The sequence below is a fragment of the Elaeis guineensis genome, chromosome 4 (assembly GCF_000442705.2).
Source record: "Elaeis guineensis isolate ETL-2024a chromosome 4, EG11, whole genome shotgun sequence".
Taxonomy (NCBI): Eukaryota; Viridiplantae; Streptophyta; class Magnoliopsida; order Arecales; family Arecaceae; genus Elaeis; species Elaeis guineensis.
Window position 1 is genome coordinate 118,255,676 of NC_025996.2, and position 27,709 is coordinate 118,283,384.

Sequence of the window (27,709 nt, forward strand, 5' to 3'; positions counted from 1 at the left end):
TAGATTTGAGGTCGGAGATCCAGCGAGCCACCGAACTAGTCTTCGTTACCGTGCGCCGCGAGCGTTGCCAGGACGAGAAGAAAAATCCCAATTGGGCGCCGACAAACGACGAGGGGAATTCTTCTTCCAACGGCGAGAAGAAGACGAGAAAGCGGGCGAGGAAGAAACCAAGCGAGCAAGCAAGCGAGGCATCTCTTCTTCCCCGACTCCTGCCTTCCTTCTCTCTTCTCCCCCAATCCACCCCTCCGTTCTTCTCTAGGATTTCTCCGCCCCCGAATTAAATCCCTCTCCGATCCATGCCTTCGGACGTTTCCCTCCGCTTCCTCCTCCTCCGCCGCCGATGAGGCCACAGCCGTCGTCGTTCCCCGCCGTTCTTCTCTTCTTCCTGGTCCTCGCTGGGTCCCTCTTCGCTGGCGTCCTCCCACCGCTGGTATCCCTTCCGGCGGCGGATGGCGATGGCTTGGGGGCTTCTTCTTTTCCGCCTCCCCTCCTTTCTCTTCCTCCCGGCGATTCTGGCATCCAAGCTCCGGTGATCCCGGAATTGGAGCGAGAGGTGCAAGAGCTGGATGGTTCTGTGGAGCTGAAGTCACCTTATTCTGGCACAAGAGCTGGGTCCAGAACTCTATTACGTTCTGATGCCGGGTGAGTTCCCAATCTTCCATTTTTGAGGTGAAACTTAACTAATTCGTGCCCAGGTTCTGGCTTTTGGGTTGTTTTCTTTGTGTTTGCTTTAAAGGATGCACCTTTCGTCCTTTAGTTCTCTAATTTGTACTGAATTATTGCGGTATTTCATGCTATACGAGCATTTTGGACTTTTGATTTGTTTGTGGTGCTGCATTTGATGCATTATCGAACTACTTATCGTGAGCAGCGCAAGGCTGCATGCGTGCAAGTGGGATAGTCAGCTTGGAGTCTCTTGATTTTTATATGCTTAGTTACATAGACACCATAAAGTCAACTCTGTCTTCTCAGTACCTTAGGATATTGTCAGTGGTTTTACCTTTTATGAGTCCATGGTTAACTAGCAATTTCCTGTGATGCACCATGAGATTTCGGGGTCTCAACGAACAGATGTAGCGGATGACTAATAGTGAGGTGATCTAGTTTTCCCTTAGTTTGAGAGGAGATGGATGGGACATCAAGCGAACTATTATCTTTTCTACTTCCCAAACAGTAACCACCAGAACTTATTCAAGCTGTATCTAAAGGCATCTAACAGCTCTTTAGACCTTTTTGAAGTAAAACCAGCGGATAGACTTCTTCTAGCTACCAAATTTGTCTCACTTGGCAATAAACATATCGGCTTGCATTGTTTGCCTACATAAAGGTATGTAGAACAAATGAAAAACAAAATGAGTGGGGTGTTTCTACTTATGCATAACTAAGGCGTTTGAACAATTTAGCTATCATTTATTTATAATATATAAATAATGACTAGTAAGAGATTTTTCTTTTGTGATGTACCAATAATGAATGGTAGGAGATTTTTCTTTTCAATAAAATCTTGTATTCTCAAGAATATCATATCTAGAATTTATTAGTAAGTGGATTTGGACAAATTTCACTTATAAATTTTTCTATGACATGTAAAGTTTTACTTTTATCCATTGAAAGAAAAATAGCTCTTTGTAGCCCATGCAGAGTTTTCCTAATATTCCAGATTTATTTTTCTTAATGCTTGAATTCAGATACTAATTATGATTAAAATATGCATACAAAAATTAGAATCCATTATGGGGTTAGTGGATCATCTGTCACACAACTATGTCCTGAGTACACCCTTGTGGATGTGTTTAAATCATTTATGAAAAAAGAAAATCTGTTATGCCTGGGAATCCTGTTATCAATGTACATATACTTAATCTTGCTTCCAGCAAATGATGGGTCTTGGAATCCATCAAAGTATCCATGTAAATATGGTTGTTAAACAAGTTTGAATGATGTGGAAAAAGATGGCATCTCCAAAGCATATGTGTATTATGTATGTATTATTATCTTAATATATTATATGATAAAAGTTTCAATTAAGAGTTGATTCATTATGTGATCCTCGCTTCATGCATTGGTTTATCATATATTATATGATAAAAGTCAGTTCAGCAACTTTTCTGGAAATGTAAAACAACTTAAGATTACAGCCTAGCTGTGTTTTTTGAAACCTACTTGAGTTGTTCCCCATTTGCTATTCTGGTGATAAGACAGTCATCATATCATTTACATATGTTGGCCATCTTGCAGTTATACATTCTTTTTTTAAACTTATTCTATCCAAATAAAACTGGTACCATTTTACTGTACTTAGTTATTCTTGTTCAATACATTTGGAAGAATTTTTGCCAAACCTCTTTGAAACGAATAACTCAAAGGTACATGTAGAAGCTCGGACATACTCCAAACCTGTAATACATCCTCATCTTTGGCTAATGTTCTGTTTCCAATGAACTGTTAAGAGAGGGAGCTTCTCCAGTTTCATTAACATGTATTAACTGCAGTATAATTTTTCATACATGTTGCCTAATATATATTGATACATGTACAGTCAGACTCCTTGAAAACACAGTGTGGTGTGTTTACAAAATAGTATATTTGCTTACATCTCTTGTCCTGATGATATGTTCTTCCGTTGGGTGGTGCACTTTGTATTTCCTCCCTTATTTGGCTATGCTTTTGTCTCCCTTATTTGCTATGCTTTCTTCTGGTGGCTATATAGTAATAACTCTTCTGAATAGATTTAGATTTGTATCATTGAGGAAATTGTTTACTGAGTGTGAACATTGGGCTGCCTATCATCCTTCAATTAACTTGATGTGCAATGTATGCATATTCACATATGTGTCAGCTATACACTGCGAATGCCAGTCATGAACCCAGATGAAAAGGGTAAAATGCTGATGCTAGTTTGACAGCCAGTTGTAAAATGCATGTTAAACTTTGAAATAAATCCCCCTTATATAAGAATAAACAGTGAATGAGGATTCACAAGGCCAACTGCAAATAATTAGCAAAAGGCTTGATGGTCATATTTAACTAGCATAAAATCCATGCAATACGCGGGACACGTCTTTTATTTAAAAAATATAACATCCTTAGAATATTATTTTTATCAACTACATAATTTTTTTAAAATAATTCATATTTTATTAATAAATTTTTTATTAGTTTTATTAATATATCATTTTATCAATACATTAATCTATTCTTAAACATTATTAATCTTCTAAAAATATTATTTTTCTAAAATATTTTTTTATTAAAATGCTATTTTTATTATCAACATTATTAATATTATGCCATTAAGATTATAACAAAACCAACTATACAAATGCTTGGAGAGTTGCAAGATCCTAAATTGAAATGCTCTTCTTTTTTCTACTGCACTAAAAAAATATCTTTCAGAAACTCTTTCGTGTGTGAGTACTTAGTCGTTGACATGGTGTAGGAAGGCTTTGCCAACACCATCTCTTTTATTTAGAAAATATAGCTTCTCTAAAATATTTTTACTAATTACATAGTTATTTAAGAAATAATATATATTTCATTAATATATAAAAATATTTATTTTATTAATAATTATTTTAATTAGAAAGTTTGAGTAGAAGTCTCCATCTCGGAAGTTCCACCTCTCTTCCCTTTTTGATTACCTAGGCTTTTGATGATCTTTCAATGATATTAGCACCATTATTTGTTTACCTTCCACCAAATATTAATGGAATTGATAATCACTGCTTTAAAAGACTTTAATACATGGTGGATGGAGATTTACACATGGCGGACGGAGGCTCTGCATTGGCAATGCCTCCGTTTTAATATATCTTATCTATATCTATATCTATATATATATATATATATATATATATATATATATATATATATATATATATATATAGATATTATATATATATAGATATAAGATATAAGATGTATGTATATGCTTGGCTTGCTATGCTGGTTTCCAGAACGTAAACTGCAGATATTGCATTGAATAAATTAAGTTCCATATCTTGAAATTACTTGCTGAGTACAAAAGTCATACCAAAGTCATTTTTTCATATCATTGTTCATTTGTTAAAATTTATTCTCCTGTGGATCCTGTCATTTTGATGTTTGTTCCTACAATGTTCTTGAATAATATGATAGACTTCTGTTGCATTCGATCATTCTTTTTCCTGACATAAAATTTACAGCTTTTACGACACGTAATGAATCATGTTGCTATTTGATGGACCTTGAATCACATTGTGATTTCTACTGGTTGTACATTTTAGGGCCGCACTTGTGATTAGCGATATCAAGATAGGACCTACTAAGTGAGCATAATTTGTTAGAGTACAAATGTGTCTGTGTATGCAGGCCTCTATATGCTTATTAGGTAAACCTCTTACATCAGTTCTGTTTTGGACCAGTGGGCATAACAGAGCCCTTCTTGTACATGTCGATGGCACCATCTATTTGATGGACACTAAATCAAGGACAATGCAGTGGAAACTTTCTACAGGTTCCCCAATTCTATACTCAGAGCAAGCTCTTTCAAGTAGTGGTCTTTCAGAATATTTTATGGATTTTGATGAAGACTGGAACTTCTATGAATATAGCAAGCACACTGGTAAAAGGGTATGCCTAATGTATCATCAGAAGCACTTTTCTCTATATTGACTTATTTCGACTCGTTTCTTACTTTTTTCCCCTCTTGTGACCCAGAAATTTGACTTGACGTTTGAAGACTATGTCACCAAAATGGCCAGAAAACCAAAAGTAAATAAGTCTGTGGTTACTGTTGGGGCAATAACGACAAATATGTATATTCTTGAAGCTGATAGTGGGATGGTTGTTTATACAGATCAGGTGTCAGGTAGTAAGACCACAGCTGAGATGCCTTGGGTTGAAGGGAAGTCTGTTTCATACCAAGGTGCTAAAACTTCTGACTATATAATCGTGATGAGGACAAATTACTTTCTGAACTCTTCAGTTCTTGGTACACCTTTGTGGAGTTTGAAGAAATCTGATATCACCGCTTACATGACATTTGGAAGCGCACGGGAGCATGAGCTACCTTCTAATATGGATAATAAGTTAGAGTTGCCACCCATGGACCGAAAAGATGTTCCTGTCATCTTGCTTAGCAGTGATGGCAAACTAAAAGGGGCAAGTCATGATAATTATATGCTCCCCTTAGCAGCTCATTTGAAAAGTGCTATCACTTTGTATGAAGAACATGGAAAGAAACCATCTGGTAGTCTGCCACTGAGTGTGTGCAGTACTGCTGATAGTTGCTCACAGGCGCTTGTTGCTGCTCCTGAACAGATTTCTGTGGAGTCTTGTCCCAATTTAGAATGCCATTTAGAAACTGAACGGTTACTAAAATCACCAGATAACAAGCTTGTACCTGTTAGTAGTTTAAAAGACTCACCTGAAACTGCAAATGGATCTCTAGGAAACAAGGATATTGCTGAACCGAATACCAACAAAATGTTTTTGTGGAGATCTCAATTCCAAAACCCTGTACCAATGCCATATGACAATACAAATAATTTGAAAACTTTAGAAAAATCATGTGAAGGGCTGAATAATGGTTCAGAGGTAAAATATTATGCCGATGAACGGACTTTCTCCATTATATTTTCTAAGGTTAGTTTTGGAGTTATGGCATTGTTATTGATCCTATTAGTGTCTACCTTTACTGTGCTGTGTTATTTAAAACTGAGAGTCTCAGTCAAATATGATAAAAATGTGACTGATTTGAGGGGGCGACAGTCCGCAGTTCCAAAGAAAAGAAAAGCTCGAAAGGCTGGAAATGTTAAAAATGGTGTTATCAGTAACAATGACAGGGAACCTTCATCTGAAAGTGACAACTATGAAACTGACAGTTTCATACACATCCAAAACAATGAGAGACACTCATTTGTAAATCTCAGAGCTGATGATGTTGTTAATGGTCGTTGGGTTGGCAGACTTTTTGTTTCAAATTCTGAAATTGGCAGGGGGAGCAATGGAACTGTTGTTTTTGAAGGGGTTTATGATGGTCGTCCAGTTGCTGTCAAACGCCTTCTGCTTGCGCATCATGATGTGGCCTTTAAGGAGATTCAGAATCTTATTGCTTCTGATAGGCACCCAAATATTGTTCGATGGTATGGAGTAGAGCAAGATCTTGATTTTGTTTATATCTCACTGGAGCGCTGTGCTTGCAGCCTAAGTGATCTAATTCAAGCATACTCAGATTCCTCTCCGACATTGTCAGAGAGTCAAACTTCAAACTCTGTAACCGAGCATAAAGTCCAGTTGAACTATTGGAAAAGTAGTGAAAAGGATGTTGAACTGTGGAAGGAAAATGGGCTTCCTTCATCCCAACTCTTAAAACTGATGAGGTTAGTGAAGTCACATTCTTTTGTTCCTGCTTCTATCTTTTATTTATTGTTTGTGGATAATTATATCATTTTCCTTTTTAATTACTGGACCCTGCCATAACTTTGATAAATTCCTCGATTTATCACTCTCCTTGTTTCTTCAAGGATTTGAATCCAGCCTGCATTGCTTGACAAGATACTATTCAGACCAAATGTTGCTGATTCTTTATGCTGTAATCTTCACTCATTGTGGTCATGGATCTTTTGCAATTTGTTTTGCATCCAACAAATTACTAAAAATATCTATAAGAAAAACAAATTACTAATAAGAGAACTTGTACTTAATTAAAGGAGTAGCAAAAACCTCTCTTGGAAAGTTGATGAGATATTCTACAAATTTCAGGTTCCCCTTTCGTTCCATTCTATTTTAAGTGTATTATCTAAAGCACTAATTTAATGTTATGGTACCCCATGCTGACACAATCAAAATTTTTACATACTTCCATGTGTTATTTTATCAATGAGATGGTTATGTTTTCAATAAATAAATGAAGAAGGCCTTCACTGAAGGGTTTGGCAAAAAGAAAAATCTATGAATTTAATAATTGAAGCTGTTGATTTAGAGTGATAGTAAAACTTCTAAGTTTAATGCACTCCGTTAACAAGGCAAAATTTATTATTACTTGGAGTCTAGGATTAATTAGAGTAATTCGCTAGTTTTAGAATTGACAAGGTCCTAATCTCAATTGATTGGGGAAGAAGGGTACTCTTTGGTGTCTCGAGGTCTCTTCAAGTTCAGTAAGGTTTCACTTGATATTTGGGGGCAGCATTATTCTTTTCAGTCTTTGAAGGACGTAAATGATGACTAGAGAATTGACTGAGATGTTGTTTCTGGCTTTCTTCTAGATGGAACTTTGGAAATGGCACTATTGAGGATAGAGTAGGTGCTACTAGTATTGAAGGCCATTTTGATTTCCAAGATGGTATGGACATTCCAAATGAAAAAGAAACAACATAACTTTAGTCCAAAATTCTTAAATTTAAAATAAGTAACATGCAGTGTTCAACACATTTATCTAATCATATGCAGCATAGATCTTGGAATATATCGAAGGAGTTGATGATTGTATGTTCAAATTAATGAACATCCCTTTACTTATCTATTTCTTTGTTTATTTACTTGCTTCTTTTTTTTTTGTTTTTTTGGAGGAGGGGGTTGGGTTCCCAATTCCTGGATGAAAATCAAAATATCACCTCCATGCAAGGGTATAAATACCATGTACCATGTACCATGCCTTTGCTAACTAGAGTTAGTGTGATGTGGTGTACCAACAAGGACTAATATGCACAAACATGAAAAGCTATATGATGCAACAATTTTTCCCAAAGACATGCTAAACCATGATAAGGGTTTTTCTTTTTTATTTTTATTATTGGCTTGTTTATATTGCTGTTGTACACATGGTCTTTCAGACAGAATCTTGACTTTTCTAACGCACATGGCAATGAGGATGCCCTAACATGTGGCATCATATCCCTAAAGGGATCTATCCTGCAAAATAGCATGAACTAGCATTGCACTAGATTGAACAAAAAAAATTTCAAAGATAAATTGTCCAGAGTACATCATGACATATTACTGACTATAAATAATGATTTTCTTTTATGGATATATAAGTGTCTCTCCCTCTCTCCACATGAATTCTTGAGCCAAGGTTATTGTTTGACAGTACCTTGTAGTTGTCTTTCAAAATTATAATGCTGATAATTGGTCTATCACATGTGCTAGCTGGACCACTCCTTGTATTGTCTGGAGAAATTTATAATACTTACCATTGGAAACCGCTAATAGTAATAATTGGAATAGGTTGTTTCTTATGGTGTATGGTTATTGTATGCTAAAACTGTGTAGTGATAATGTTCTGGATATAGTGATTATGCAGGCTCAGCTGATCATGGTTTAGATTGAACACCAGATCATATGCAATCATCAGATATTCTTGAAATCAAAAGTACTAAAATGATACCTAAGACCCTAGGATATAAATCTACTCTGTATGTGAACTATCCACATTTCTCATCCCCATAATGTGCATTTCAAAGCCTTCTCAAACATTCCTTTCCTTGAGGATGTCTCATGTTGGACCAGAATATGGTAGATCTCATGAGTTGTGATTGTCTTGGGAACTATTTCTTCTTGCTGCCACATATCCTTGGTTGTCTAATAGATAGGCCATGATAGGTGATTGTATGATCTTGAGGATCATGATAATCATCTTCTTTGAGGTGGTCAGAACCAGTCTCCGAGCTGCAGTGGATTGGTGAAAAGCCATATCCACTTTTGAATAAGGCATACTGCATTATTATGGTTTAATAAGTATTAATGTCCTCAGTGTCCACGTATCATATGGTGAGTGTTTTCTGAGCCAAACGCCCATATGGTGCCTCAGCATGCCACATACCAAAGCCAATCCTCTTGAGCAAGGTTGGCGGAACCAGTACCGGTGGCCGGATCGGCCGACCGGCGGTACGGTACGGCACGCCTCTCTTCCGTTCCAAACCGAGGCGAACCGACGAAGGAAAACACGGATGAATCGGGGAAGAAAAAGAGAGAAAGAGAGAGAAATAGAGAGAGAGAAGGAGGGAGGAAGAAAAAGAGGGAGGAAAATCCGCCGGAGGGCAACCGTGGCCGTCAGATGGCGGAAAGCGCTCCCGTGGCTCCGCGCGGGGAACAGGGGCGATCCGCCCCTATTTCTCGGGGCTTTTTTTTAAAAAATCCTTTTCAAAGTGAAGCCGGCAAAACCCATGCCGACTTCACTTTGAAAAGGCTTTTTTAAAAAAAGTTCCGAGAAATAGGGGCGGATCGCCCCTGTTCCCCGTGTGGAGCAGCGAGAGCGCTTTCCGCCGCCCGACGGCCACAACTGCCCTTCGGCGGATTCTCCTCCCTCTTTTTCTTCCTCCCTCCCTCTCTCTCTATTTCTCTCTCTTTTTCTCTTTTTCTTCTCCGGCACCGGCATGTGCCGGGACGTTCCGCATGCCCCGTACCGGGCGGTTCAACCCGGTACGGCAATCCTTGCTCTTGAGTCCATCCCTCAGACAAACATATAAATGTGCAATAGTCTAGCCATATAGCTAAACATGCATCTCTACACCTCTGCTTAGCAACTTCATTATACTGAACACATGCAACACCCTTAAGTGTTTGCAAGCAACTCGACCTCACAAATCAGGTATGATGCTCAAGCGCACACCTTTGTTCCAAAGCATAGACTTTTCTCAAGAGTGCTCCGCAACTTGCCACCTTTGTGCCAAGTCAAGTACTGCTCACCCAAGATGTCCTGATTTTTAGCTAAGCACTTTCATGTTATGATAACCATCGTGTCACCAATTCGTAAGCCACCATACTACCCTTCAGATAGAGTTAATCATGAGTCAGGCTTGGGCATAGAAAACGACAAATTTTAAATAGGCCTAGTGCAAAGCCTAACTAAAAATAAATATAGTTTATGCTGGAGGCCAGGCCACATGATATGCTCTACCGTCAGTAATATATAGACCAAATCCACATGACATGGCCATGCGGTTCCATCGCTTGCATGAAGCTTAGGCAAATCCATCTCCAGTGTCACTCAGTCGAATCGCCTAGCTAACATGATTCGAAACTAGGGATGATCATGCACGTGAGGGCTCACCTGGATTCCACTATCCAAGCTCTACTACAAGCTCTTGTACCACAATCTCGATCTTGTATCCTTGGCATGTATTCTTATTCATGGTTATATTGCTTGACAATGTTCATGGCCTATTTGCATATAAGGCTGGAAGTGGCCTCGAGCCGGCTCGATGGGCTTTGGGCCGGCTCGACTTAGGGTCGGGCTATGGGCTGGGCTTGAAAAAATCAGGCCGGGTTTTGGGCTCCAATATATAACCCACTTATCTTCCGGGCCGAGCTCGGCCCGAGCCCGATCCAATTAGAGGCCCGTTACTTGGCCCATTCCATTCTTCTTTCCCTCCCCCTCTTCCTCTCCCACCCCTTTGATGCCACCGCCATTACATTGTCTGCAGATGGAGACGGAGACGGAGATGGAGATGGAGATGGAGCCATCGACGGAGGGGTCTCGGATGAGGAGATCAAGAGATCTGGAGATGGAGACATCGACGAATCGTCCGATGATGGAGATCAAGAGAGGGGTCGACGGATTAGGAGATTAGGGTCGTCTGGAGATAAAGAGAGGGGTTGACGGAGATCAAGACAAAGAGCCGGCTAATTCAGAGATGGCAAGCGTTCTAACCCCAACAGGGAAGTCGGTGGGGGCAGAAGCAGTGCCACCGCCATCGGCGAGGGCACCAGCGACGACTGTCCGACCCCGCTGTTATGGAGGTGGTGCATGTAGGTGAAGATGGACGACTCTGCGGCCACGCTAACAGTGGGGAAGGGTGGGAGCAGGGAGAGGGGAGGCCACATCCAGACGTCGACGGTGGCAGAGGCTGACAGTGGAGGCTCAGTGGTGAGGGTGGGGACGAAGGGGCAAGTGGGTGAGGGGTGGTAGGCGGATGCGATGGAGGTAGGAGGTTGTGGCCGGGGCGACGACAGGAGGGGGGACCGTCGGACGGGGTTGGTGGTGGGTGGGGGATCTGGTGAGCTTCTGGACGACATTGCGGATGAAGATGGAGGGGTCCCTGGCAGCACATCGTGATGAAGATAGATCATCAGGTGGGGATATGCGCCTAATCTCTTTTGCATTGGGTTGGCCCAATCGGGCTCGGGCCAGGCTTGGACTGATTTTTTCCAAAAAAATTGGGCCTAAGCCCGGCCCAAAGCCCGACAAATTATTTCGGGCCAGACTCGGGCAAAAATATAGCCCGACCCAGTTCTAGCCCTACTCGCACATCGCTGCACTCTACCATAGTTCTGAAGGTCCACAACCCTACCACCTAACATTCTATGTCCACGGCTTGCTTGCACACCATTGTGCATTGCCATGACATTGGCATCTAAGTCAATCCATCAAGGAAATATATATCCGATGGATCAATCTTTGTTTTCAGCTGTCCGCTTCTCGACACGACCCTCTTAGCCGTCTTGGTCCTTGGTAAGCTACAAGGCACATAGTCCAACTGATTTTCCATGAGCCAGACTTGTACTCTATGGATGACCATCTCTCATGGATCCTTGTGAGACATCACCCCATGATGCTTACAATCAAGGTCCGCAGAATCAATACCGATACTGAGATCCCTACCATTTGGCCGGCGGTATGAATTAGTGTAGATTCGTGCCAGACTTGATCGGTGCAAACTGACACAGAAGCAAAGAAAGGATCCGGCGAGGAGAAAAAGAGGGAAAGAAGGGAGGGGCGGAGGGGGAGGGACAAGAAGGGAGGGAGGGAGGGTGGCTGGAGGAGACGCTAGCAGTGGCCACAAGTGGGCTGCGGGCGCACTTGGAGGGCTGCCAAGGCTTTCGCTTTCTCCGCCAATCCGTAGTCGAGAGAGAAAAAGAGATAGAGGAGAGAGGGAAAGAAAAGAAGGGAGGAGAAGTCGGCGAAGAGGCCATCGAAGGGTCTCCGACTGGCTGCCGTGGCTATCAGGCGACGAAATCGTGGCCCATGGTTCCACGAGCATGAAACAGGGGCGATCATCTCCTTTCATGAGATTTTTTAAAAATTCCAACCACGGTGAAGTTGGCAATGGGTTTATCAACTTTACTTAAATGAAGCTGATACACCTATTGCCTGTTTCATTATTTCTCTAATTTTTTTTTAAAAAAAATTCTGAAATAGTGAAGCTGACAATGGGTTTGCCGGCTTCACTTAATGGGCAAATGCTACAATCCATTGCCAGCATCATTGTTTATTATCATTTAAAAAAAAAAAGCAATGAACTGGGATGGTCACCCCTGTTTTGCAACCACGGCTTCCCCATGCCTTTTTCACAGTCCGATGGCCATGACGGCCAGCTGGCGCCCTCCGACGGCCTCTTCACTTGCTGTGCCTTCCTCTAGCATCTTCGCTCCCCTTCTTTTAAGTGAAGCTGACAAACTCATTGTCGGCATCACTGTTCATCATCATTTAAAAAAAAAACGTAATGAACAGGGGTGGTCGCACCCTTGTCCTACAATCATGCCAAAGCAGGCTCGTGCCCTATGGGCTTGGGAGAGTCAGGGATGCGACCAAAGCTTCGCACCCTTCTCAACCAAGAGTAATCCTCAAGTATCCACCAATATCTTGGTGGTTTGCTACTATGGCGAATATCATGCTTCTTGAGTCCCCTAATATCATGCCATGGCAATACTGTGCCTTGGCTGTCTGTTGCCCCCCCCTTAATACCCCACTAAGGCATCCATCCAATCTTGACCCCGGATGTTCCAAAGTATCGAGGAGCATTGCAACTTTTGGTATATGCCAAACTCTATATAGCGCTGTGCCATGCCCATGCTGGCACCTCCTGCGACAAGCCTATAGTCTGTGATAATTCTCTCCTACTCCAACTGTCGACATCCTCATTGACCTAAAATATTACCTGCACCAAGCCAAAGTACCCTAGCCTTGGTGTCCTTGATCGTTTTTTCACCATTGAGAATTCATCATCCACACTACACTAACTCTTCCATGGAATCCCAAACTATCCCAAATCCTGACTTCGGCCTGTGCCTTTGTTATACCATTATGGTCCTCTGACCCTACAATGCATGGCACTCCTTAGACTATTCCAAGGCTCGACTCTCAATTGCCCTAATTTGTGAGTGGTTACTGCATCTTTTGAGCTTTTTGTAGCCCTTTAACCATCAACTTTAACTGAAAACCAGGTGGCACCCGTTGAACTCTTCCAAGGGTACTTTTGACTGCCCAATTTGAGAACTGCCACTGCTTTTGCCAAAGCATCCTTGGTCCTCTAATCCTTGAAATCCATGTATCTACAACTAGACATACCTCATCACACTCCTATGCTAAAGGCAGATGCATGCTTCTGTTGTCTCTTGTAGCATAAGCCAACAACAAGCACAGTGTCGACTATCGACTTAGCAAACCTAGCTTCAATACCACTTGTCACGGGTGAGTGTTATCTTGACCCCACATGCATATAAACATGCAACAATCCAGCTACAAAGCAAGCATGCACCTCTATGCTCATGCTCAGCGACTTTGTCAAGCTGAACCTATGCTACATGCTCAAATGCCTACAAGCAACCCAAACCCTCGGGTCAATTGTGATGCTCATGCACACCTTCGTGCTGTAGTATAAGATTCTTCCCAAGAGTGCTCTGCAACTCGGTATCTTTATGCCAACTCTATGGCTTTGGCCTCTCAAGTACTACTCACCCAAGATATCCTAATTCTCAATTGAGTACTTTCATATCACAATATAACTACTATACCACCAATCCACAAGCGATCATGCTGCCCTTTAGGAATATGAAGACTAAATCTACGTGACACGACCATGCAACATGACCGCTATGCATGAGGCTTAGGCAAACCAATCTCTAGTGTTGCTCGGTTGAACTATCAAGCTGACATGCCCTATAGCCGCTTGAAGCTATAGTTGATCATACATGCCCGAGCCCTCTTGAGTTCCACCATCCAAGCTCCCCCACAAGCTCTTATGCTATGATCCTGGTCTTGCATTCCCGGCATGCCTTCCCATTCGTGACCACACCGCTTGATAATGTTCATGGCCTGTTTGCATATCACGATACTCTGTTATGGCGCCGAAGGTCCATAGCCATACCATCCAACATTATGTGTCCATAGCTTGCCTGCACACCATTGTGCATTGCCTTGACATTGGCATCCAAGTTAGCCCATCAAGTAAATATATATCCGATGGGTCAATCTTTCCATCCAGCTATCCTCTCCTCAGTGTGACTCCCTTAGCCATCCTTGATCCTTGGCCCAATTCTAAAGCACATAATCCAATCGATATTCTATAAGCCACGTATGTACTCCATGGCCGACTAGCTTCTATGGATCCCCATAGGACATCACTCTGCAATAATCATGAGACTTGCCTATTAGGGTATGCCAAACTATCGCCCAACTAGTCCCCTATTGCCTCATCACTCTATCATAGAGATCAAGAATGTATAAGGTAGCTCGAACAATTCCTCAAGAACCAACCTCTCGGAGATCCCATCCATGCATTGTGGCTAGCTTGTCCGACCAACATTGAACTCCATGCGAGACCATCCCAGCATGGCACCACCTTGCCCCACAATTGTGCCATGGTGGGCCCATGTCCTATGGGCCCAGGGGAGTCGCAAACATGACCAAAGCTCTGCACCCCTTCTTCACCAAAAGAAATCCTCAAGTATGCACATGTCTTGGTAGTCCACCAGCATGCCAAATATCATGCTTTCTGAGTCCCGTGATATCATGCCATGGCCATGCTCCACCTTGGCTGTCCATTGCTCCCCTCAACATCTCAACAAGACATCCACCCAATGTGGACCCGAGGGTTCCAAAGCATCGAGAAGCATTGTATGTAACTCCTGGTATGTGACAAAGCCTCCACAGCAGTGTGCCACACCCATGCTGACACCCCTTGCAACAAGCTTGTGGCTAAGACCATAACACGTGGGCTCATTATATTGCAATATTTTGAGTTTCTGCTGTTCCACTGATGAATTTGTAGTCCTCAAGAATCTCTACCATCAATCTTGCCTCCTCACTTCTCTAGGATCCATTGTTGGTTCACACTCGTCATCATAGACACTGTTGCAAGTGAAACCATCAGATTCTCTTCGTTCTGGCTTTTAGGGCTTCTTTTGTGCTCTGCTTACTCATCTAGATTTGCAGCCTTTGCCCTTGTAACCAAGAGTCTTCATCATTCAATGGCTTATGCACCTTATCTAATCAAGATCTTTTTAAATTGTCATGCTTGACATCCATCTGACCATCAAATCTTATGTTGCAGAGGCTAGTAGTAGCAATAGCCATCCTCTTGGATGTAGCTGAGATATAAATTCATGTGCCTGGATAGAAAGGTGCAGAAAAACAACACCAATATTATGCTTATTTTGTTCTCTTTTGCTATCGGAGGAAAAACAGAGAAGTTTTAATAATTACTTTCTGCTTTTGGAGGTTTAATCATAAGTTTATAAGTGCTTGACCTAATGGTTTGGACTGAAAATTAATGGTGGATTGTTTTTTTCTTTTAATTTGGTTATAATTTGTAAAGCTTTTGGTTCTACAGCTGATCCTGTGATCCATATAAGAAAACCTGATAGCTCCTTGCATATTGGGGACATCCCCACTGTAATGAGAAATTTTAAGTGCTGTACTTAGTTCTTTATCAACTCATGGTCAATAGTAGATCCTCATTTACCAAGGATTCCTATTGCAGGGCCATCTTTGATGTTATTTCAAGTTATATAGAAATTCAGCTTCATTGAAGAATATATTCTTCAGCATAATATTAGAGATATATTCTCTATAAGCAGATCAATAAGGAGCATCATATTATCTCTCATTTTGAGGTCAATCATAATCTGTCTATTGGTTGAATAATAAGTTCGATATCAGCTGTCTTTTTCACTTTGCACTTTGTTTACATGATTTCTAGTTTTAGGTTGCTTTTGGTTTCAAATAATGTAGATCTTTGCACTTTTCTAATATATGCTCTTGTTTGTGATAGAGATGTTGTTTCTGGTCTCGCACATTTGCATGAACTGGGAATCATACATCGGGATTTAAAGCCTCAAAATGTGTTAATAAGCACTGATAGGTCCCTCAATGCAAAACTTTCTGATATGGGTATCAGCAAACGCCTTCTTGAGGACATGTCTTCCTTAAGCCGTCATGCTACTGGTGAGGATACATCAACCATTCTAGTCTATGTAACATCCAAAATGTCTCTTTATGATGCATCCTATCTTGAAATTCGAATGAATTAAGATCAAATTTTTGATGAGGTGTTGTAGGGTACGGTAGCTCTGGCTGGCAAGCACCCGAGCAGCTTCTCCATGGGCGTCAAACTCGTGCAGTGGACTTATTCAGTTTGGGGTGCATTCTTTTCTATTGTATTACAAAAGGCAAACATCCATTTGGAAATTATTTTGAAAGGGATTCGAACATTATCAACAATCGCGTCGACCTTTTTTTGGTGGATCATATACCAGAAGTTGTACATCTTCTTTCTCACCTTTTAGACCCTGACCCGAAAATGAGGTGAGAAGACCTTTCTATGCTTTCAGAAGTTTAAATTATCATTTTACCCTTTGATCTTGCTTTGCTTATGTCTCTCAATTTTTGTCAGGCCAAATGCAATAGAAGTACTGCATCACCCTTTCTTCTGGAGTTCTGAAATGCGACTTTCATTTCTTCGAGACACAAGTGACAGGATTGAATTAGAAGATAGGGAAAATAAATCCGAACTTATGGAAGCTATAGAAAATGCTACATCAGCGGCATTTGGTGGGAAATGGAATGAAAAATTGGATGCTGCATTTATCACAGACATGGGTCGTTATAGAAAATATAAATTTGACTGCATGCGCGATCTTCTTCGAGTAATAAGAAACAAGTTTAATCATTATAGAGAACTTCCAAAAGAGCTTCAGGTTTGCCTTATCATATTGCAATAATGTTTTTTTTCTTCTTAAAACTTCCATGCAAATGCTACTTTCAGTAGAAATCTGATTTTCAATTGGATTGGAATATTGGACAAGTTCGTATTCACCAACTGCAGATATGCCCTATTTAATTCTGTCTTATTTCAGTGGTCATTTTATGTAGCATTTTTCTTCTGTAAAAATGATTTGTTTACAACCACCTACATCCTTTTGGCCTTTGGACAAAAAATTGTATTGTGAAGCAAAACATTATTTGTTTGCTCTCCTATGTCACATTAAAGATACCTTAGTTCTTTGATACTAGATAAATATGGCTTGTGGTCACTTGAAAGTCAGACTTGCTTATCCACTTACGAAATGCTAGTCTTTGAAGATTTCTAGAACTGGAAAGGCTAAGTAGTTTAGGTTATGAGAGATTTTATTTTTTGTTGGAGCTTCATTTTATGAGTCATATTTCAAGGCTGCTTTAATCTTTCTTGGTCTATTTTATTTTGTAGAAATATTTGTAAGTTCTGGTGCATGACATTTGCTTATGTTTTTGCTTTTTTCATTATCACTTCAATCAAAAGATTATGAAGCGAGTGCTTGCAAGATATGCCAAAACTTTGACAATAATTTTCAAATAATTAAGGGCTAAATGAATATAAAGATAAAAACAGAAAAATTTACTGTGGTACCCATATAGTCATTTATGTAATAATGAACATCAATGAGGCACCAAAAACAATCAATAAGAGCAAGGCCACTGATAAAAGATGACACCTTAATCTCTCATTTCTCTTTAAACATCATTAATCTCCCATTCATGGAGTATCTTGTAAAAGACCTGAGCTCCTGCTTGGAATTATCTTTAGAATCATTTTTCTGGATATAAGTTTGTGAAAGAATCAAGAATCATTTAATAATTGATTTTTTTTTAATTCTTTTTTTTTTAGTTGACTTGTTCCTCTCACCACCTTGATAAACTACAATTATCATAATCGTTGTTTCTAGGTGCTGGTTGTGTCAGTCTGTGCTGGCCAGCCCATACTACGTCGGGGCAGCACTTGCACTGGGTTGGCATGTCTACTGTTTAATTTTTTCTAATTTTGGAAATAAATTAGGGTCTTTTTTTTTCCTGATTTGCTTTGCTTCAGTGGAGCATGTGGCTATTCACTCTGTGCTAGCTGCATCGGAACCCATTGCCTTCCCAATGAAGTTAACTTTAGGAAGGAGGGATGCTTATTATTAAGCCTAAAATATTAGGAGATTTACGTTGATGCTTGCAGTAGCTCATACAACCAATTGGCATGGAATGAATCTAAATGGAAAGATGAGAAGGTTTGATTTAACAAGATTTTAAAGAAAGATAAGAACTTCTTTTTGTATTTTCTGTTGTTTATTCATCTTTTCATGCTCACTATGTTTCTCTTGAAAATCATTATATTAGGACAAGTATTAAGGAAAATTCTCTCTCTTATTATTGGTTTTTAATATTCTGATTAAAGATTTTGCTACATCTTGCAAATGCAAAAGTAAGAATACGGGGAAAAGAAAAGCACTCCAAGATGTTGAACCAAGATAAATTGTCTCGGTACTAGGCCCCATGCTGGGGTCATGTCACTATATAGATACGCTCAATATAGGAGCCAATTCAGTATACCAAATGTCAATACACCCTACATACCACCAGTACCAAATCAATATGGTACGGTAAGCCCTATATTGCCCACTGTGGTACAGTATGGTGTACCTAGATGAACCAATTGATATAAGGGAAAAGAGGCTTGATTTGTGTGTTTAGCTTGTAAAAGAGAAGTAAGGAAATTAATGTAAATGTTGGTGAGTACTTTTGAACATTTTATTGATAAAGAATTTACCAATCAACAGAAAGAAGAGGCATGGATCTTTAAGATTGATAAGATTCTTGTTAATGATTATAGTGATAAGATTCTTGTTAATGATTATAGTTCTAACCACTTTTGTTGAGTATGCAAAACTTGTCTCTTATGCAACTTAGTGATTCAACATGGGTTCCTTGTCCTTTTCTTTTACAATTGCCATTGTGCCTACTATTTTGTTGTTAGAGATATAGGCTATGAGAATCATGTCTCCAAACTTCTTGGAGCAAGCCATGACATGCTATAATATGATGGATTTACAAATGACCTATGTAGCTTTTGTTTTGTTTGCTGAGATGTTTAATTGCTGGTTGGTATGTTTTACTCATCATCTAGATCTTGGTGTGAAAGCATAAAAGTCATCACTGCAATTAATCAAACAGCATTTAAAAGCTTTAGCATCAGCTATTATAAATTACACAACATGAATGAAAATAGTTTTTCCATTTTTAGGGAATGGTTGGGTGCACCACTGGTTCAAATTGGTGCACACAATAGGAACTAACCCCACCAAGAAGGATCCAGTAACAAAAGTTGTGGCAACAATCTAAAATGTGACACAAGCAGATGACGAAAGACTAACTTCTTGACCAACATTTCAAATACTGATAGCTGGCACAATGTTGTCGAAAAGTTAGAGCAGAGGCAGCAAACAAGGGAATTTGACCCCTAACCTGTTCATGTAGTAGAATGGAGAGTGATGAAATTTCACTTTATTGGGTCTTGAGGGTATATTTTTTTTGGATGGGATAAGAAAATGCGAAAGAGGTGCTTACACCACTGACATTGACAAGAGCTCTTGGATCATTGGAAATGCATGTGACAAGCTAAGGCTATAAAATCAGCTGCTTAGGCCCTCCAACAGTCACTTAAGGGACTATCTAGATGCTGGTTATGTGATCGTTATGGGTGGCTGAGCAGTTTAACCAGCCAAACAAGAGCCCATCAATACCTCAAAAAGCTGTTTAAGCCAGTTAACTTTATTTCATCAAGGAAGGTGAAATAAAGTTAAACTACTGAGGCTCTCTCTCTCTCTCTCTCTCTCTCTCTCTCTACTTTTTCACTTTTTGAGAAACTTATCTCACTAACCCTCAGAATGTCAACCAAACAGTGAATATTTCTAACCCATGGCTATCTGATCTGGGAGTAGTTACCAACGGTTTAATTTATTTAGCATGTGGTTAAGTATTTGGTACGGAACTTATTACCAATGGTTAACTTATTTTCCCCTTGGTTAAGTATTCGGTGTCAAAACTCAGCCTAAATATCTATACAGTGATTTCCCATTTGTGGTTAAATGTTTAACAGCTGATTTATTTGCCAAGCTGCTTAGATAGTTGTCCCGCATTTGTTTCAAAAAGTTTCCATGTGCAACGTTAAAATGTATATGTGATTATTTGTTTGTTGTTAGAACAAAATATCCTATGTAGTACTGCACCTGATTTAAAAAATATAACATGTTCATATCTTATTTAGTTTGTTCAAACGTAATGCATGAAATAGTCCATTACATGTAAATGGATCTGTGTTTGCTTAGATTAGGAAGAAGTAATGATTCACTTGCAAAGCAATCTTAGCATTTATGTTCTTGCAATAAGCAAGGAACTGTAATAACCTCATTGATAGGGCAAGCGTTCATTAACAATCACAATTTCTAAATGTTTTTTTTTTTTTTTCACTTTTTTTGTACTCTTTTATTTTCCAACGATCACAATAATTTCGGTTTTCTTTTCCATTTTTGCTTGTCTTCTTCAACTACTAGGTTTGCACCACTACCAATATTTTTGCATATTCATACCTGGTGACATTTATCTACTTTGGTTTTACTTCTAGAGTTGGTAACAAGGTTAACCAGTATTGATTCATAAATAAATTGCAATTGGTTTAGTTGTTGCTTTTAATGGCTTATATTTGCATGTAGAGCCCTTTTAATTGCCCAACGTGGGAAGTGTTGTTTAGATGCGATTACATACATGTGACCATAATTACAGTATTGGCAGCTATTTATTAATCGTATGTTATCTTGGGTACATTTGCAATAAATTAAGGATATTGTTTGGCTAGATATAATTAGGAGATGTAACTCTAATAAGATAATTCTTTATGTTCTATAATCTTGTTGCCTATAATAATATAGCATTTCTCGGTATTATTAGAAAACGTTATTTATAATAATTATATTAAAGGATAATAATCAATATATTACATTATAAAATAATATAATAAAAATTATTATTATCACTATTATAAGATACAGTATATCTAGAATGTTTTGTTAATATAAGATATTAAATTATTAAGTTATTATAGAGTACATATATTATAACTAGCTTCTGCTAAGGTATAATAGTTGTTTCAATTGTAATCCAAATAATACATTATTGTATTCTTATTATATACTATGTCATGTTAATGTATTATCATGTATTTTGTGCTACTATAATTCTAACCACTATATACAATATTTAATATATGACATTGTCCTAAATTAGTAATACAGTACATTATAATACCAATGATTATATCATTGTAATATAAATTTAATATTATAGCAATAGACTATAATATTAGTATCACTTAATAGAGTATCTAATAAATTTTGGCATACCACTATAGCATGCATTATAAATGATGTTAGAATATAATATTTAACGCAACAAGATGATTATAATTGGTATATCACCTTGCAACATTATTAAAGCATAATCATGTTACATTATAATGTTACTAATCAAGGATCCTGGTCTCAGTGCATCTTAATGATACCATACTAGTCTGATGAGATGATGGGACCTGAGATGCTCTTAAGACATCTGTCCTCTTATGGATTGGGATGTATTAGCATGGTTGGTTTGGGTCAATACCAGCTAGTTTACTGATTGATTTTGTTAGTATAGACTTGGTCCTCTACAGACTAGGGCGCTCATGTTGGTGATGCAAATAAGGGTGTTGAGGTCCTGGTACATGAAGCAGAGTTGGGCGTTAGCAGCACGGGTGGGGGATGTGAGCTTGTTGAGGGTGGGGAAATAGATAGATGGTGTTGTCAATGGTGAGGATCTTGGGACTCGTTTAGTTCGTGGGAAGAACTTTTCTTCTCAGGAAGTTACTTCTTGGAAATAGGATTTTGGTATGTTTGGTTGACCATGGGAAGATGATTTATTATAAAGTAGCTTATGTTTGGATGAGCATCTATTTTTCTGAGAAAACTGTGTAAAGTACCTATTATACTCTTAATAGATATAAAACCATATATTTTTACTCATAAATTTTATATAAATATTAATATTATATTTATATTAATATAAATATAACATTAATATATTATAATATAACATTAGATCATAATAATTTATTGTGTTAATATAATACTAATATATTAATATTATATTAATATAATATGAATATTTTAATATAATAAATTTATTAATATAGATATAAATATAATATTATATTAATATAAATATTATATTAATATTAATAAAAATATTATATTAATGTAAATATTACAATAATATTAAAATATAATAAATATTAATATTATGTTTATATAAATATTGTGATAATATAATATTATATTAATATAAATATTATATTAATATTAATAAAAATATTATATTAATGTAAATATTACAATAATATTAAAATATAATAAATATTAATATTATATTTATATAAATATTAGAATAATATTAAAAGAGTATTTTAAGAAAGAAAAAAGAACTATCACTTTTCATGTCACAGGAAGTGCCAAAACCCACCTCCCCTATGGGTTTTCACTTTCCATGAAATGTGGGAAGTGACTTCTCATAGGAAGTGCTTTTTTCACTTTCTCTCCTCTTAAAATTCCAACCAAACAAGAGACTCTTTCTTCACTTTCCAGGAAGTACCTTTTTTCCCCTCCACTTTCCGTCAACCAAACGAGTCTTTGGTGTTATTACTGACATAGGTGAGTAGGTTGTCTAGGGCGATGTGGTTTTCAAAATTGATGAGGTTGAAGAGGGTGGCAAGTGACATGGGTTCATCCAGGAGGCAGAGTTCTCACACTTGATCTTGCAGGATTGGGTGGAAGGACTTGCTGGAGTCTGTCTCAAAGGAGGCAGTGGCAAAGGTGGCTTGGGCTCGGAGAGGAGTCTTTTGAGAGTGCATGGGAAATAGGAGGTTCATTGGGGATGGAAGGTGTTGTCATGGGGCATCGAGTTTGGGTGTGGGACACGAGCAGAGTTGGGAGTGACATGTGAGATTTGCGAGGATATGCAATGTTGCTCCCTCTCTTTACATTTCTTTTTTTATTTCTTTAGTAGGAGATTATCCCAGTTTTTCATTGAGACAACACCCCTTTTTGGAAGTTTAGATGTGGGCATTTTGGGTGCTGTCTTGGCCTGGGCCTGGACCAATATGCGTGCCAGCACCATGATTAAGTTTTTTTTTTCTTTCAAGAAAGGGAGGGGGACCCACCCATATTATAATTACCTAGGTCCAAATTCTCAAGGATGCACCACTCAGGATTCTAACCAAGAACCTCCTGTTCGAAATGTAGCAATATTACCACTGAGGTAATCCTCAGCTCATGGAATTCAACTTCATGCTTCTCATTCTGTGTTATTTAATACTATGATACTTCTATTATGTTAAATTGTATAACACATTAACAAATTATCAGATATGTCATAGTATTTTATATTAAGGTTTATGTTATAAACAATTATATCTTTGTAATTTTATTATCACATTAGGTTGACTATTTTTCATAATATTATTATTTTGTACAATTTAATTTTATTTATAACTTCTTATTATAATATTGTAATACTAAAATGAAGTAATGAACTAATTGCCATTAATAAAGACTTCGGACATGAAAACATGGAGACAAAGTGCTCATTTCTGAATAAGAAAAAGAATGGATCTACATGTCCCAAATGAATTGGGCTTAGTCAAGAAAAGCCTTTTTCTCTGGAAGATTATATTATGTTTGTTATTTCATTGTCCCATAATGATATTATAATCCTATGCCCTGTGCCTTATTACTGATTTTTGACCTATGGTCGTTGACCATAGTTCAAAGTATGTAGTTGCACTTACATGTTGGATATTGAACTACATGCAACTAAGCAATCTGCAGTATTTTTGCACTACTTGTAAATGGCATAGGTTCAATTACATGCAACTAAACATGCCCTTAAATAATCTGTTAGATTTGGCAGTTACTTTTATGTAAATAACTTTTGGAATTGTGTCATTACTTCAGCCGGTTAGCATTTAATCATCTATTTGTATAAATAGAACCATTTAGGTCCTGAACGGCTGGAAGCATCGAATGATTATTCAACCAATTTGAGAAGGAAAACGTAGTTACTGCTAAAAACGTGCAGTCGAAATGGTGTTCCTCTTTTCTGGGAAAGGTGGAATAGTTCAAGAAGTTAATGAACCATCAAATGGCAAATGCAAGAGTATAAAATAGTGCTATATAACTGTAAAATAGTGCAACTAAGTAATGATATATTTTAATTGTTGGATGGTCTAGACGGTCTTTTTTCTCAACAACCAACTTTTAATTATACCTTCCGATTGGCAGTCTACCATCCCTTATGTTAGGGATATCAAATTTCAGAAGCTAGAGGAATGTGGTCTGGAGTTGCTAATTGAAAAGTTTTTTGCGGGTTGTATTGTGCTTAGGTATGATTTTGTGTAAAGGTCCTGATCATGGTTTGGGCAAGGTGATCTCTATGGGTCTATGGTTGATTCACAACATGACTTCAGTAAGGAAGATGGCATTTGGCTCCTTGGTGATGTTGTTACTAGGGGTTGAAGCTTATTGGGGAATTTGCTGTAGGAATTAAGAAATGGTATACTTTGTAGTGATGGTGTAGGCTTGAGTACGGTGGAATGTGGGTGAGAGATAGGAGGTTGTCCAAATTCTTAGCTGGGGTTCTCTTACAGATGTTCACAGGTAAGGAGAGACCTTTCTATTGAGAAAATTGAGTTGGTAGAAAGTTTAATAGCAAGGATTTGCTGGAAACAGATTTTGGAAGCTCTATTTAAGATAAGGAATTTTTGTTAAAAAGACGTTAAATGTGCCGGGAGTGTGAAGTGGCTCTTCCTACACCACCACGTTTGCACGGGCACTTCAGCAATGCAGACTTAAAGGCTTAGCATGGATGCAAGTGTTTCCATGTCCTCAATTTTTTGATACTTTGATCTTTAGATAATCCAGCAATGCGAATATGCGATACTCCAATACAATGTATAAAAAATAAAAAAAAAATTTAAATATTGTTATTCTGATAATTATCATAAGGTGACTACTTTATAGCACTTCTAATTAAAGAATATTGAAAACCTACATCTGTTCCATGATGACATTACATTACTAGAATTGTAGGTGTAGACATGATCTATTTAGCATGGATTCATTCCTTATTTTGCTAATGGATCCAGATCATCCATTCATGCTGATTCTCAGGACTGTCTAACTTGAGTTTGAATATCATCTTGTTGAATCTTGAGTGGCTACAAGTTTGGAACCACCATCATCAATCTGGTTTGATTTATGTTTGGATCTCAACCATCTGATCAATATATTTTTGTTTGATAGTGTATTAAACTAATAACTGATTTCCTGGCAGATATCAAGCAAGTAGATTTGAATTCCCAATTTTTGTTTTCTAAGCAAGCCTGTGATCCTTACTGATAGTGTTTGCTTGAATGAGGGTATAAGGTTAAGTACAAGGGGTTGCAGAGGAAAGAATTAGATTGAAACAAGGATGTTTCTTGTATCGCACTTGTAAGATTTATTCTCAGTGAAATAAATGAGTTGGGACTGAATTGTAGAACCGAGGCAGTCTCAGGTTGGACATGGCTCAATCAAACCTTTATCTCACCTGACTTTATATCTTTAAATCTTTCTTCATGGAGCTTTCTAGATGTTTTGTGGTCTGGAACAACAACATGCAAGCACATGAGAATTTTTTCGACCCCAGTGAAAAAGCAATAGGAAAAGAGAAGCAGGTCATCATTCCATCCAAGCTTAATGATACGAGTTCCATTCTCCCTTTTGTGAGGGACACTCATAAAATTCTTTCATTTTTATGTCTCATACTTCTAAAGAGTGTTATTAAAGTTTGACGCTTTCCTAGCAAAGACATGCATTAATATTGTGCTTGTCATGCTGAACTTTTACTTTTCTTTTTCTGCAATCTGAATTCCTCGTGCTACAGGAAATACTCGGGCCAGTACCTGAAGGATTTGATCGGTACTTCTCAAGTCGATTCCCAAATCTGCTGATTGAAGTATACAAAGTGGTTTGCACATACTGCAGGGAAGAGGACTCCTTCAGCAAATATTTTAAGAGAAGTCTAATATAAATTTGTACGTTGTGTTGTATAATCTTGTTCAATTACCTCCATCTACACAGTCTGGTCGATAATCTTTGTAAAGTTAACTATATGTTGTAATGCTAATTCTAAATGATGCCGTAATGTACTTGACATATGAAAGGGTGTATTCCCATTATTTGTTCTCGTGAAAATTCTTTCCATGACTTGCAGATTGTGGTGTCACCTGGTAATAACTGGACTTTTCTGGCTGCGCTTCTGTGGTTCATTAAAGCAGTCATCATTGTGTTGCTGCTGTTTGTGGTTTGAGCTGGACTATCTTCCAGTGTTATTCCATTCGTCATAAGACAGCAGTTCTGTGGCTGGACTGGAACACGGTAGTTGAGCTTAAGCTTGTCTGAGAGATTCTGACATGAGCTCTATGCGATCAAGTTTTCGGAGGTTCTGTAGGGATTTATCACCTCTTTAGAATTTCTCTGTCTCTGAATCACATCTTAAAGTTGTGATGATGAGATTATTTCCAATACCATGGAGTAGGATTTTGATTAGGTCCTCAAGCCCTTGGTTCTTCGATGTTTGAGGTATATGATCCAGGTTTTGGAGGCAGTATGGTTGACGGGAAGACTTTGAAGGACATAAGCATTTCAGCACCAATTCACTTCCAGATCGATTGAGTCAATGCGGGATGGATGCAGGTGCAGGCTGATATGGTTGTGTGTACGTTTGCTGCTTTGTCCCCCTTCAACTGCAGGTTCATCCAACTGACTTGGTTGTCCAATGTCAGTCAAGGATAAGGGTTATCAATTGAGAAACTAGATTTTTTAGCTCAATAAGTGATCGTTAAAGTACATGCAACTACTTCAAGTAACTTGCTTCATCTCAGGTGAAGCATTCCACCTATCTAATGAACGGTCTGTTGATTTACCGCTTATACGAATGTGTCACCAGGTCGAAATCAATTCCATGCCCAATGTGGAGAGAGGGATTTCGTTAATTCAAACCGGACCATACCACCAAAAGACAACATTAACTTTAGTATGCATTACAAACTGCAAATGCCCAACGATCATTCAATATTTTTGTGAAGTGGTAGCAAACATACTGTCATCATCAGTTCATACAAACACCTAGCTTCTCATTCAGATGATCAAATGAAATTTCAGTCCAAGAGGGGATTGATAGCAAACCAGTCTGATGTAAGAATAACATGATTGCTCCATCTACCAGCATGCACCAAAAATTATGAGCATTAAAATCAGAATTCCCATCAGAGATGTTCAAACAGGTAAATCAGCCCAAATTCTGAATTTCCAATTGCAGATATGCTGTCAACAGTAATTGCTATCATGTTCAACAGATAACCACATCACAGGCCATGAGGAACCCATCAAATCTAGAATCTGCAACCGTCTTGCTGCTCTGCAGGTTGAATGCAAACCTTCACAAGCAAAGAATGAATCTGAATATTCCTGTTTTGAGGAGCAATGCAAGATATTCTGCTGTCAACTTGTCAAGGTCTTGCAGAAAAGGCATGTTGAGACCCATGGAAAAGACTTGACAATTTTGGTCTCCAAATTATTTGAT

General features: G+C 38.4%; 1 protein-coding gene across 3 annotated transcripts; it reads left to right on the forward strand.

Annotated features, from left to right (window-relative positions):
- On the forward strand, positions 1–26,337 carry LOC105042748 (serine/threonine-protein kinase/endoribonuclease IRE1). 3 transcript variants are annotated; one of them, XM_073256741.1, is made up of 7 exons: positions 1–642; positions 4,404–4,611; positions 4,699–6,362; positions 15,975–16,147; positions 16,252–16,507; positions 16,596–16,899; positions 26,009–26,337. In XM_073256741.1, the coding sequence occupies exons 1-7, from the start codon at positions 341–343 to the stop codon at positions 26,153–26,155; spliced, it is 3,054 nt and encodes a 1,017-aa protein (XP_073112842.1). In that variant the 5' UTR covers positions 1–340; the 3' UTR covers positions 26,156–26,337. The 3 variants fall into 3 exon arrangements, with proteins under 3 accessions (XP_073112842.1, XP_073112843.1, XP_010918355.2); XM_073256742.1 differs by having other exon boundaries at positions 4–642; positions 4,351–4,611; positions 16,261–16,507; XM_010920053.4 differs by having other exon boundaries at positions 4–642; positions 16,261–16,507.
- Positions 26,338–27,709: the final 1,372 nt, after the last annotated feature.

Bases quoted from the DNA above. Each gene is read 5' to 3' on its own strand.
- LOC105042748 (XM_073256741.1), top strand. From the start codon at position 341: ATGAGGCCACAGCCGTCGTCGTTCCCCGCCGTTCTTCTCTTCTTCCTG. The intron at 16,508-16,595 runs GTGAGAAGACCT...AATTTTTGTCAG, and splicing joins GACCCTGACCCGAAAATGAG to GCCAAATGCAATAGAAGTAC. The intron at 16,900-26,008 runs GTTTGCCTTATC...CTCGTGCTACAG, and splicing joins AACTTCCAAAAGAGCTTCAG to GAAATACTCGGGCCAGTACC.